The sequence below is a fragment of the Sabethes cyaneus genome, chromosome 2 (assembly GCF_943734655.1).
Source record: "Sabethes cyaneus chromosome 2, idSabCyanKW18_F2, whole genome shotgun sequence".
In the NCBI taxonomy this organism is placed as follows: domain Eukaryota; kingdom Metazoa; phylum Arthropoda; class Insecta; order Diptera; family Culicidae; genus Sabethes; species Sabethes cyaneus.
Window position 1 is genome coordinate 36,181,118 of NC_071354.1, and position 12,405 is coordinate 36,193,522.

General features: G+C 37.1%; 1 protein-coding gene across 1 annotated transcript in view; it reads left to right on the forward strand.

Annotated features, from left to right (window-relative positions):
• Window positions 1-245: 245 nt before the first annotated feature.
• LOC128735283 (protein stum) overlaps window positions 246-12,405 on the forward strand; it is a 55,738-nt gene continuing 43,578 nt past the window's right edge. Inside the window, exons 1-2 of the mRNA XM_053829774.1 lie at window positions 246-432; window positions 902-1,382. Of these exons, the coding sequence (XP_053685749.1) occupies window positions 246-432; window positions 902-1,382 (668 nt within the window). The remainder of the gene's footprint in view (window positions 433-901; window positions 1,383-12,405) is intronic.

Here is a 12,405-nt window from a genome sequence, read left to right on the forward strand (position 1 = left end):
GCTCCAATCGCAGATACACAGAAATATTAAAAAATAAACCATCATCGGCTAGCCGGAATAAATGTCGCCTGACCCGATTACCATTATTGAAGTGTTATATGATGGCCAAAAGTCATAATACGAAAGTCATTGCGTTAATAAGCGCACTCGGGGCTGTGCTTCGCAAAGGCCTAAAGCGGAAAATTATTTTGCGAAGCCCCAACGTGGTACCAACATGGTTATTTTTTTTCTCGTTTCCACCAACTATGCCGACCACCAACTATGTTGGACAGCAGGGCTGGAGAACTCACGCTGCTGGTCAGCAGCGACGGTGTGTTCCGACAAGCGACGAACAACGGTCGCTGTCTCGGAACGAGGTCATTCTTTCCCCTTGCTTTAGTTCGCTCTGGTTGCCGGTGGAGGAAAATCCGATCAATAAGAAGTGGTCTAGAAGTTCGTTAACCTAAAAATAAAGCAAATCGTGACCGGTTGACTGCGAAAGCAGTAATATTTCTTCGTCCTGATTAGTCTTAGGCCTATGAATGTTGGCAACAGTAACAGTTACTTATTTTTAGAGTTATGTGATTTAAACCAATCAGTTTTGATTCATATATTTTACGTTACACACTTTCGTTTGCTCGAGTTCCCGAGTTCTAGCCTCAATCAAAAGTAATTAATGGTAGCAACAGTAATTATGTTTCTTTAACTGTGAATTGACCGTAAACAAGCTTGGCATGTTTGTAGCAAATCATCAAAAATAGGTACATGCATTAATCTTGTTCCAGCAATTATGGTTTGATTCTTGATACGAATTTAATGGAAGAATTAATTAATTGCTTTTCCATTTCCTTACAGATAACAATGCTCCGGTAGAACAGACGGCATCCGGCGACGGCGATAGCGAGGGCTTGAATACTACTAGAAACACACCATGCTATTGGTATGAACATGTTCAACCGGAACGATGACAGTTCTACAGTTGGATCGCGGTCACGCTATGGCTATTACTATTCGACGTCATCGCCGTCATCATCGATGGAAAACCAAAGGTACACGGATCAGACGAGCCTGTTTGGGGATCCGGTTCTGCCGGCTAGCCGGCATTCGGACCTACTGGAGGGAGGCGATCTATACCAGAATCTCAAGAACAACATCGAATTGTACCACTCGAAACTGTACAATGAACAGGAAACGGCACGACAGGCGGAACGGGATCAACTGTTCAACCAGTTTGCCATTGGTGGCCAGCAACAGCAACGGATGACCTCGTCGGCAACCAGCAGTAGCGTTAGGAATCACTCGCTCGGCAGTACGACCACCGCGAATCTTGTGGCGAATGATTCGATACGCCGATTCCCCCGGACCCAGTCGGCCAGCATCGGAACGGAATTTAGTGAGAATAGGTGAGAATTATCAACTTTTTTCTCTTTATGTCTATTTGGTATGTTACATTTAACCTTCGCTATTTCATAATTTTTGGTCTCTATTTTTAGTCTTGTACCTCTACGTTATTTTCAATTTTCAATTTTCAATTTTCAGTTTTCAATTTTCAATTTTCAATTTTCAATTTTCAATTTTCAATTTTCAATTTTCAATTTTCAATTTTCAATTTTCAATTTTCAATTTTCTATTTTTAATTTTCAATTTTCAATTTTCAATTTTCAATTTTCAATTTTCAATACAGTTGGATTTCGATTTTGGCAACAAATGCGTGTCGCCTATGTTGCCAAAATCGAAACCGTGCCAAAATCGAGACCCTTTTTCGATATGAAAAAATTTAATGTAAATGCTTTAGAGGTTGACTAAATATCATTAATCACCGATTGCAACCATTTTATGTTTGAAAAGTCCGACAAGAGCTATCCGTCCGGTGCAAATAAGTTATTGACACCCTGCGGTAAGACGTAGTCCTACGGCAACAAAAATATTATTGTTCGAAACCACATAACTTTTTTTCATGAACATACTCAGGGCATCATTTTTTCGTCATTTAAAGCATGTATGCGGAAACTGATTGATATTTAAGCATATTTTTCGAAGAAAAACATCTTGTGTTGCCAAAAACGGATACTTTTGTTGCCAAAATCGAGGCATGCCAAAATCGAACCATGCCAAATTCGAAATCCAACTGTATTCAATTTTCAATTTTCAATTTTCAATTTTCAATTTTCTATTTTTTATTTTTTATTTTCTATTTTCTATTTTCTATTGTCTATTTTCTATTTTCTATTTTCTATTTTCTATTTTCTATTTTCTATTTTCTATTTTCTATTTTCTATTTTCTATTTTCTATTTTCTATTTTCTATTTTCTATTTTCTATTTTCTATTTTCTATTTTCTATTTTCTATTTTCTATTTTCTATTTTCTATTTTCTATTTTCTATTTTCTATTTTCTATTTGCTATTTTCTATTTTCTATTTTCTATTTTCTATTTTCTATTTTCTATTTTCTATTTTCTATTTTCTATTTTCTATTTTCTATTTTCAATTTTCAATTTTCAATTTTCAATTTTCAATTTTCAATTTTCAATTTTCAATTTTCAATTTTCAATTTTCTATTTTCTATTTTCTATTTTCTATTTTCTATTTTCTATTTTCTATTTTCTATTTTCTATTTTCTATTTTCTATTTTCTATTTTCTATTTTCTATTTTCTATTTTCTATTTTCTATTTTCTATTTTCTATTTTCTATTTTCTATTTTCTATTTTCTATTTTCTATTTTCTATTTTCTATTTTCTATTTGCTATTTTCTATTTTCTATTTTCTATTTTCTATTTTCTATTTTCTATTTTCTATTTTCAATTTTCAATTTTCAATTTTCAATTTTCAATTTTCAATTTTCAATTTTCAATTTTCAATTTTCAATTTTCAATTTTCAATTTTCAATTTTCAATTTTCAATTTTCAATTTTCAATTTTCAATTTTCTATTTTCTATTTTCTATTTTCTATTTTCTATTTTCTATTTTCTATTTTCTATTTTCTATTTTCTATTTTCTATTTTCTATTTTCTATTTTCTATTTTCTATTTTCTATTTTCTATTTTCTATTTTCTATTTTCTATTTTCTATTTTCTATTTTCTATTTTCTATTTTCTATTTTCTATTTTCTATTTTTTATTTTGAATTTTACCTTGTTATTTACAATATTTCCTTTTTGTTTATTTTATGTGCTAGGTTGTGTTTTACTATCTTTGGCTTGAATTGGCTTGAAAAATTCGGGAGAAAAAATTTGTGGGATATAAGTCAAAATTTTTGAATAAAAACAATAGTCTGTGGACTATGGACTCTGCAGCCTAAAATACTCGAAAAATGACGCCTCCCCCTTAGTTGCTCAACATCAGTGGGACAAAAACTTAAAATAATTTGTAACGGCCTTTCCTAATTTTATTATGCGTTTTCCGTTTGCTTTCTTTTTCCAATTTTCTATCCGTTTTCTAAAGTTAATTTTCTTTTTTCAATTTTCTATTGTCTATTGTCTCTTTCCTGATTTGTATTTTATATTTTGTATTTTGTATTTTGTATTTTGTATTTTGTATTTTGTATTTTGTATTTTGTATTTTGTATTTTGTATTTTGTATTTTGTATTTTGTATTTTGTATTTTGTATTTTGTATTTTGTATTTTGTATTTTGTATTTTGTATTTTGTATTTTGTATTTTGTATTTTGTATTTTGTATTTTGTATTTTGTATTTTGTATTTTGTATTTTGTATTTTGTATTTTGTATTTTGTATTTTGTATTTTGTATTTTGTATTTTGTATTTTGTATTTTGTATTTTGTATTTTGTATTTTGTATTTTGTATTTTGTATTTTGTATTTTGTATTTTGTATTTTGTATTTTGTATTTTGTATTTTGTATTTTGTATTTTGTATTTTGTATTTTGTATTTTGTATTTTGTATTTTGTATTTTGTATTTTGTATTTTGTATTTTGTATTTTGTATTTTGTATTTTGTATTTTGTATTTTGTATTTTGTATTTTGTATTTTGTATTTTGTATTTTGTATTTTGTATTTTGTATTTTGTATTTTTTTTATTTTCGTTAGCCGTGAAAATAATGTTACTGCAAAAGTATTCAAAAATTTGCCCACACCGAAATTTACTAACCCTGTGTCACCTGCAAACCGTAGTTTATGTCCATACGGTTTGACGGTAACACCAACCCCCGCAAAAAAATCTGTGAATGTATGTTAATGATATGCAGGCCACGAAATAGGCGCGTATAGGTTCGCTCTACTGTTGCTTAAGTTTATAAGAATAATTCGATATTCTAGTAAGAGGTTCTATTTGATGCCTCCAAAACTACAGTGAAAATGTGTTACAATTCCCACTTTCTAAAATGTTATAAATTCCCTTCAAAATAATGACACTTAAAAAATTTTTACGGGAATGTTAATATCCATAAATCTGGCGACACGGTGTTCAAACGACACAGCGAAAAGAAGTCCTAGCCATAAATAAGATGCCGGCTGCCATCGTCCCGTTGCCGTCGTTCTGCTGGTTCTATCCTACAAACAACGTTTACAAACCACTACACGTTTACTTATAGGTATCAGTCCTGTCCGAATCTTTCCAATTTCCCATCGGGGAAAAAAACTTCGTTCCGACAAGGCGCGGGACGCGTGGTCACGCCATAGCACAATTTTCATTCTGTTTATGCAAATGGGACGCCGCCGTTTGGCTTCTTCTCGAGTCCCCGTTGGCTCCTCTGGTGCCAACTTTCATTGAACCCTGCCACCCCCTGGACGACGATTGCGGACCTCATTCGAGGCCTCCTATTGTAACGACGTACACGAGGCGAAGTTCAGGGAGAATCGTACAGACGTGCCACCATTAGTTGCGGGGTTAAAGGAAGTTTCATCGAATTTTTACGCACCATGATAGTACGATGCTGACAGGAACGGTAACGACCAGCTGGTCAGCCGGTCGGTGGTGGCTTGGTGTTAGCATCCTTGATAGAGAGAGAGAGCGAATCCTTGGGACTAATCTGGCCGGGTCCACAGCAATCGAACAGAGCAAAAGCCCTCGCGACAACACGAAGCGTGGTTTTGCTGCATTCGTTGTTGGTTTTGAACTTTTCGAGGATAAAGAGGGGGCTAATTTTGTTAGGAGAGTTATTCTGGGATTCACGGGTAATTGCATATTTTGGTTTGCGTACTAAACCGGTAGCCAGTTTGTTGCCACTCCTTCCGAGCAAGGTTGCACCCGCAATGGCCTTTAAGAAAATGCCAAACTACGCGAGATGACGTGAGTGGTCGTCGTATATTTTGTCTAAATGTTAAACTAAATCCAGAGCGGTTATAAACCATCCACAGAATAAATATGTACTGCTTGGAAAGTATAACGCACTATTCAAAGTTTTGCATAAAAGACAGCAAAGATAAAAAACTCTACATTAAACTCAAACTAAAACCATAATTTCGAAATAATATTGCGAAAAATGATTTATCGGTAAAATTAATGATTTTATTGGCCCCAAGGTATAGGTATTTACTAACCAAGTTCTATTTGAATGTTGCTTTAAAAAACAAATCTAGCGAACAACTTAAGAAAACTAAATAGAAAATTAGTAGAAAAAACTCAAATCAACAGCATACAACTGTTGATAAAATCACTAACGTGGTAAAGTATTACTAGATTACCTCAAATATAAATTACGATAGAAAATTTAAAACTAAAGAAAATAGGTAGCATAACATAGTATAGTTTGGCCACCCGTGAGTTGTCCGCGATTGAAATTGCACTAGGAACCATGAGAAGTGGCATATCATTCCCAGTGTGCATTGTAAAATGTAAAATGGAAAATTAACAGTAAAAACAGAACGTGAAAATGGAAAATTAAAAATTAAAAATTAAAAGTTGAAAATGTAGAATTGAAAATTGAAAATATATAATTGGAAATCGAAAATTGAGAAATGAAATTTAAAAGCAGAAAATGAGAAATGTAACAGGTAAAATTGACAATTGAAAATAAAAAATTGAAAATCAAGAATTGAAAAATGGAAACAAAAAATTGAAAATCTGCTACATATATGAAAGACGTGAGTTTGCTCCCAATTGCTCCCCGTAAATGGCGTCTTAGATCCGGGTTGCAACGCTGACCGTCTCAACTGGATACCGGAACGCAACGACAATAATTCGAGCCATTGCAGCCAGCGTACAATAGTCGTACCGGTCCAGCGTGTGGATGTGGGGAACTGGACTTGCGTAGCCCATCTCATGGCAAGTAGGCACTTCGATTTCTTTCATCCTCTCTTGATACGTGTCGCAACTCACACAGTGTTAGTAGATAGCCTGCTCCCTGATCCGTGCCTGTTTGAAACCCTGCAAGAAAGTAGTCGACCACTTGTTTTATCTTTGACGATGCACCGGGGCGTACCTGTATTGGTATCATGGAAGCCCCTAACCTCCTCGCCGCAGTCGAGCCTATCCTGCCAGCGCACAACAGTCGTTCCGAACCTGCACGGGGGTGTAGGGTACGGAACTTCCAAAATCCCAGACCTTCAACACCTATTTCTCCATTGATTTCGATTCGCCGTTACAGGATATTCAACCACCGCAACTTGATGCAGTACCTACAACCGAGTCCAAAACATCCCGCGATGTTACTGGCCGTATCTGGGTGCATTACCCGAATGTACGAGGACTTAGGACGAAGGCCGTGGACTGTTTTCTTGCTACTCTTGATCTTGATTGCAATTACGGCGTTGACATGTTGACAGAAACCGGCCTAGACGACTGCATTCGGTCACAGCAACTCTTCGGTAGTCCGACAACGGTTTGGTGGAGCGGTTATTACTATATCACAATATCACAGATGTATTTTCAGGTTGACAAAACTGGCGAACTGATTTAGCGTTTACCAGAGCGTTAGCGTTATTAAATTATGGCGGTGGCTGTCAAGCAGTGAAAGCTTAATCGGTTTTATTGCTGCTTTCAGCAGAGCGTGATGCGACTACTTGTGCTTATAACCTGGATCTTATAGAGGTTATGGAAACATTCTGAGGAATGGGTCACTTGATTAGAAGGCAGTTTTATAGTGATCATCAGAAAGTTCTGGTGGAGCTCATAGTTTTATTAGCGGTTTTATAAAATTGGTCATAAAAACCACTATAGGAAAGTAATAAAACTTCAAATTGTTACTTGGTCATGCTGTATAAGTGTATAAATTATATGTTATCTGTGTTCAAACGAGTCTTCGGTATAACCCCGGCAGTTACTGGAGTTTCGGGTGGATTCAAGCTCTTTGACATCATTGTGAGCACCCAGGTCGATGTCATATACACGGCCAGGCATTCGACCGAATTAAACCTGTATTCCTGTTGTATAAACTAAGTGCCTAGGAGCATCGGATGATATGATCCATTAGCTGCGATCTTACCTGGTCGGTAAAACACTTCGTGTACGATTGGATTCCAACACTTCAGAATCATTCGTTTATCATCTGGTATACCACACGGTAGCAACTTAAGCCCGCTGCAAACTAGTATATGTGGATCATTTGAACATGTTTTATGGAGTTCGTACACGTGATGATTGCACGCACCTACAACTACATTGACTGGTGCAGACAAAATCGGCTTACGACTAGCATTCCAGAATGTGTCGTCATGATGTACAACCGCAATCGTTTTCGTATTATATTTGACTATAGAATCGATGGTGTTCTACTACCGAAGGCAGACCAGGTAAGCGATAGTTGCGAAAGCTAATCGGCAACTAGGATTTATTTTTAAGCTCTCTAGGACTTTATGGAGCCTTATTGCCTTAAATTACTGTATTGTGCACTAGTTCGACCAAAATTGCATCATTATTGTGGTATCCTTATTATCTATCTTGGACTCTACGCCAAGAACGTGTACAAAAACGATTTGTTCGTCTCACTCTCAGGAACCTACCACGGAAAGACCGCGCAAATCTGCCGCCGTACCGCGATCGCTGCCGGTTGTTGAACTTGGATACGCTTGAAACACGTTGCAAGAATACTCAATCGAGAACTTAACGCCCCATGGCTGCTATCGACATTGAACTTTTGAGCACAGCAGAGATCGACGAGGTCAACGGCGTTACTTAATATCACACCCCCTATGCGCTAAATGAGCCGATTACATCCATGATCCGGACTTGTAGCGTGGCCGCAGAATTGGGATGAATTAGAATTTGATATTTTATAAATGTTTGAGCAACTTACAATTTCTGTCTCCTATGTTTGTTCCTACCAACAAATAATTTTAATTTAATCGCTAAATGAGCGGTAAATTATTCGTGAGGTTAACCCTTCCATTTTCGCGTGGTGTGTAAGTATAATTGTGACTTTCGTCGGTAGTGCGCGTTCTGTTAATGGTTGTGGTCGTTGTGTTACTCCCTGTGAGCTTAGCTGGAGGAAGTGGTTGGGAGTCAGCGATTCTTGCGCCTCATTATCCAAAGGAACTACTGTGAGTGGCCACGAGTTGACTACTCCTTCCGCTTCGATCAAAAGCGTCATCAGGGTTTCTGGTGATCGAAAGCAGTTTTTATTGAACGGACTAGCCGCCCCCACGAGCCGCCCATATGTGGCGCTGAGGGTGAGGGTGGATTGAAAATCCATTTAGTGTTGGCGTTAGTGAAAACTTCCGACACTTCCGTTGATTGGTATGGTTCACCGTTCGTCGGCTGGCGCCGTACCGTTGTCGCTCTAGATTTCCAGTGGGAATCCTCCTCGTACCAGGAAGCGTCGAATAGCCTTCTTGCAGGAATCCGTGGACAGTGCATGTACTATTTCTAGGTGCACTTCTCGTAAGGTGAGACACGTGAACAATGCGACCTATTACTTCACAAGTAAACCTCCTATTTTAACCTGCATAGTGCCGAAGTAGTCCAGGCCGACGGTGCGCAGAGATGGTGTATGGAAGCACTACCTCATCTTGTTGAGAACCGTTTCGTTATTTTCGTGAAGACACGCTCTGTGATACCAGTCCAGCAGTAGGATCGTTAGCGGATGTGTCTTTGGCAGAATAATTGGCAACTTTGCTTTAAAGGGCATTAAACTAGCAGCTCATAATCGAGAATCCATACGAATCACTCCACGATCATCCATAAAGGGAGATAACTTGTAGATTCGGTTCGATTTTTCGATCTTTGCAGATAAACCTTGCCCAGCGACCGCTTTTAACAGTCCAACTTCTTCCTGAAAAGCACATTCTTGCACGAGACTCCAGACCGTCTACCCTATGGGCTTTATTCAGCTCGTCCTGCGTTAAATGGCCGCATCGCAGTTGCTGTCTCTTTCATCGCATGTTTTCTATTACTCGGTGCCTTGACATAAAGGAATTACCACTGGGGGTTTGAGACATTTAAATGAAAAAAAAACGAGTTTTGTTTCTTGCACTATGAGAATTTTCGTTACAATAAGGGATGTACAAGTGACAAGGAGCACCGAATAAGATCGGGCACTCCGCTAGTTTAAAATAAAATTGAATCTATATCTATAAAAAAGGATTTCTGTCTGTCTGTCTGTCCGTATGTTCCTTATAGAATCGAAAACTACTGAACCAATCGGCGTGAAAATATGCATGTAGAGGTTTTTTGGGGCCAGAAAAGGTTTTAGAGATGGTTAGAAACCCCTCCCCCCACTAAGAGGGGGAGCTCCCATACAAATGAAACACAAATTTCTGCATAACTCGACAACTAATCAAGCAAATAGAACAAAATTTGGCATGTGGGTGTTTTCGGTGACAAGAATTTATTCTATGGTAAATTGAGACCCCTCCCCTCTTTATAAGGGGAATTATAACTCCTCTCCTCTTTAAAAGGGGGGGCTTCCATACAAATTTCCTCATAACTCGAGAACTAATCAAGCAAATGGAACAAAATTTGGCATGTTGAAGGTTTCGAGGGCAAAAATATTTTCTATATTGAATTAGAACCACTTCCCACTTTAAGAGGGGGGGCTCCTATACAAACGAAATACAAATTTCCTCATAACTCGAGAACTAATCAAGCAAATGGAACCAAATTTGGCATGTGGGTGTTTTTGGAGACAAAATTTTTTTCTATGATGAATTGGGACCCGTTACCTTTTTAGGAGGGGGGGGCTCCCATACAAAAGAAAAATAAATTTTTGCATAACTCCAGAACTAATCAAGCGAATGGAACCAAATTTAGCATGAAGGTATTTTTGCAGGCAATTTTTTTCCTATGGTGAATTGAGATTCCTCCCCTCTATAGGAGGGGAATAATGACCCCTCTCCCTTTTAAGAGAGGGGCTTCCACATAAATGAAATACAAATTTCCTCATAACTCAAAAACTAATCAAGCAAATGGAACCAAATTTGACATGTGGGTGTTTTTGGAGACAAGAATGTTTTCTATGGTGAATTGAAACCTCTCCCTGCCTTAGGGGGGGGGGGGCTCCTATACAAATGAAATACAAATTTTCTCATAACTCTAGAAGTTGGGGGAGTTGTTTTCTACTTTACTGTGAGGAAAATTTGTATATTAAAACACCTATGAACTCCCCAGAAACTTGCAAAACTCAAGATTGTGAGAAAGGTCATCCGAGATTCACGATTTATGTACAAAACAGGTTAATTTTTGGTAATACGAAGTTTGTCAGGTCAGCTAGTCTTATATATAAAAATGGATTTCTGTCTGTCTGTCGGGATGTTCCTAATAGAATCAAAAACTACTGAACCAATCGGAGTGAAAATTTGCATGTAGAGGTTTTTGGGGCCAGCAAAGGTTTTAGTGATGGTTAGAGACCCCTCCCCCCACTAAGAGGGGGGGGGGGCTCCCATACAAATAAAACACGAATTTCTGCATAACTCCAAAACTAATCAAGCAAATGGAACCAAATTTGGCATGTGAGGGTTTTACGAAGCAGGATTTTTTTCTATGGTGAATTGAAACTCCTCCCCCATTTAAGAGGGGGGGGCTTCCATACAAATGAAATAAAAATTTCCTCTTAACTCAAGAACGGATAAAGCCCCCCCGCAGAAATCCCCTCTGCCTAGGTCTGTCTAGATGTGGAACGTGACTACATGAATGTAAGGATGCTTCGTCATAACTCCGAAACGCCTTGACGCCTGAGCAGACATGTTCCTTGACATGAAAGAATAATCAGCGCTGGGAGTTGACAAAAGCGGGGGGTCTCTAACAAGAAGAAAAGGTCCTAATAAGTAAACGGGGTCGTGTTCCTCTTGCCTTTGGAACGATAGCTGTTGTACAATAAACTAATAAACAAGTGGCTGGCCGATAAGGGAATAGGGTGGCCATTGATAAGGGGAAGGTTGAAAAATATAAAAAATGCTTTGTATATAACTTTATACAGATTATCGAAAAGAAAATAGATTTACATTTGGTGGGGGAAAATAGGTGGGAAGATCACAAAGTGTAGACACATTCAAATGATAAAAAAGATTTTTCTCTAGCATTATGAGACTTTTCGTTATAATAAAAGTTTGATTAGCTTGATTAGTTTTGGAGTTATGCAGAAATTCGTGTTTTATTTGGGTGGGAGCCCTCCCTCTTAGAAGGTGGAGGGGTCTCTAATCATCATAAGAACCTTCCTCGGCCCCAAAAACTCCTACATGCAAATTTTCGCGCCGATCGGTTCAGTAGTTTTCGATTGCATAACGAACATACCGACAGACGGACAGACAGAAATCCATTTTTATAGGTGTAGATTTCATAGAAATGGTAAAATGGAAAATGAAAAATAGAATACAGAAAGTAGAAAATAAGTAATTGCCTATTTTCAACGGAAAATAGAAAATAAAAATCAGCAAATTGAAAATTGAAAAAGAAAATAAAAAACAAAAGAAAACAAATAGAGAATAGAACTATAAAGATAGAAAATTGAAAATAGCAGATAAAAAAGACTGAAGTTTTTGGAGCGTCTTAGTAGAATACGAAACCTGAAATTAAATTATTTTATTTAATTTCAGAACGAAAAAGAGAAGATAGAAAATAGCAAAAAAATAAAGACACAATATGAAATATGGAATATAAAAAAATGAGAAATAGAACAGCGCCAATAGAAAACTGGCGTTAAAAATGAACTAAAAACTGCGTTTGTAATTTTTAATTCCCTGATTTGAGCACAGGACAATTACAGGGCTAGTGCAACAATTCTGCTGACGGGTAACTGACCAGTGCAGTGGTGTGCATTGTACGCCAGACTTTGGGGCTAAGCAAGCCAGTCGTTTTCTTAAGTTTTTTGCTGTTTGTCCCTTTTGTTCAAGTTACTGATAAAGTATTGTCTTTAACCAGCCGACTTGCGACAAACACATATTTTATTGTATACCTGCATCCCTGCGGTTATGAGAGCGAGTGTGTATCAAAATATATTCTCACCGAAAGTTATCCTTCTCACTGGTGTGAAGGGTCATTCATTTGTCCTATTATTTTGTTATCGTAATACATTCTGGTTGCTACGTATGCTTGTTTT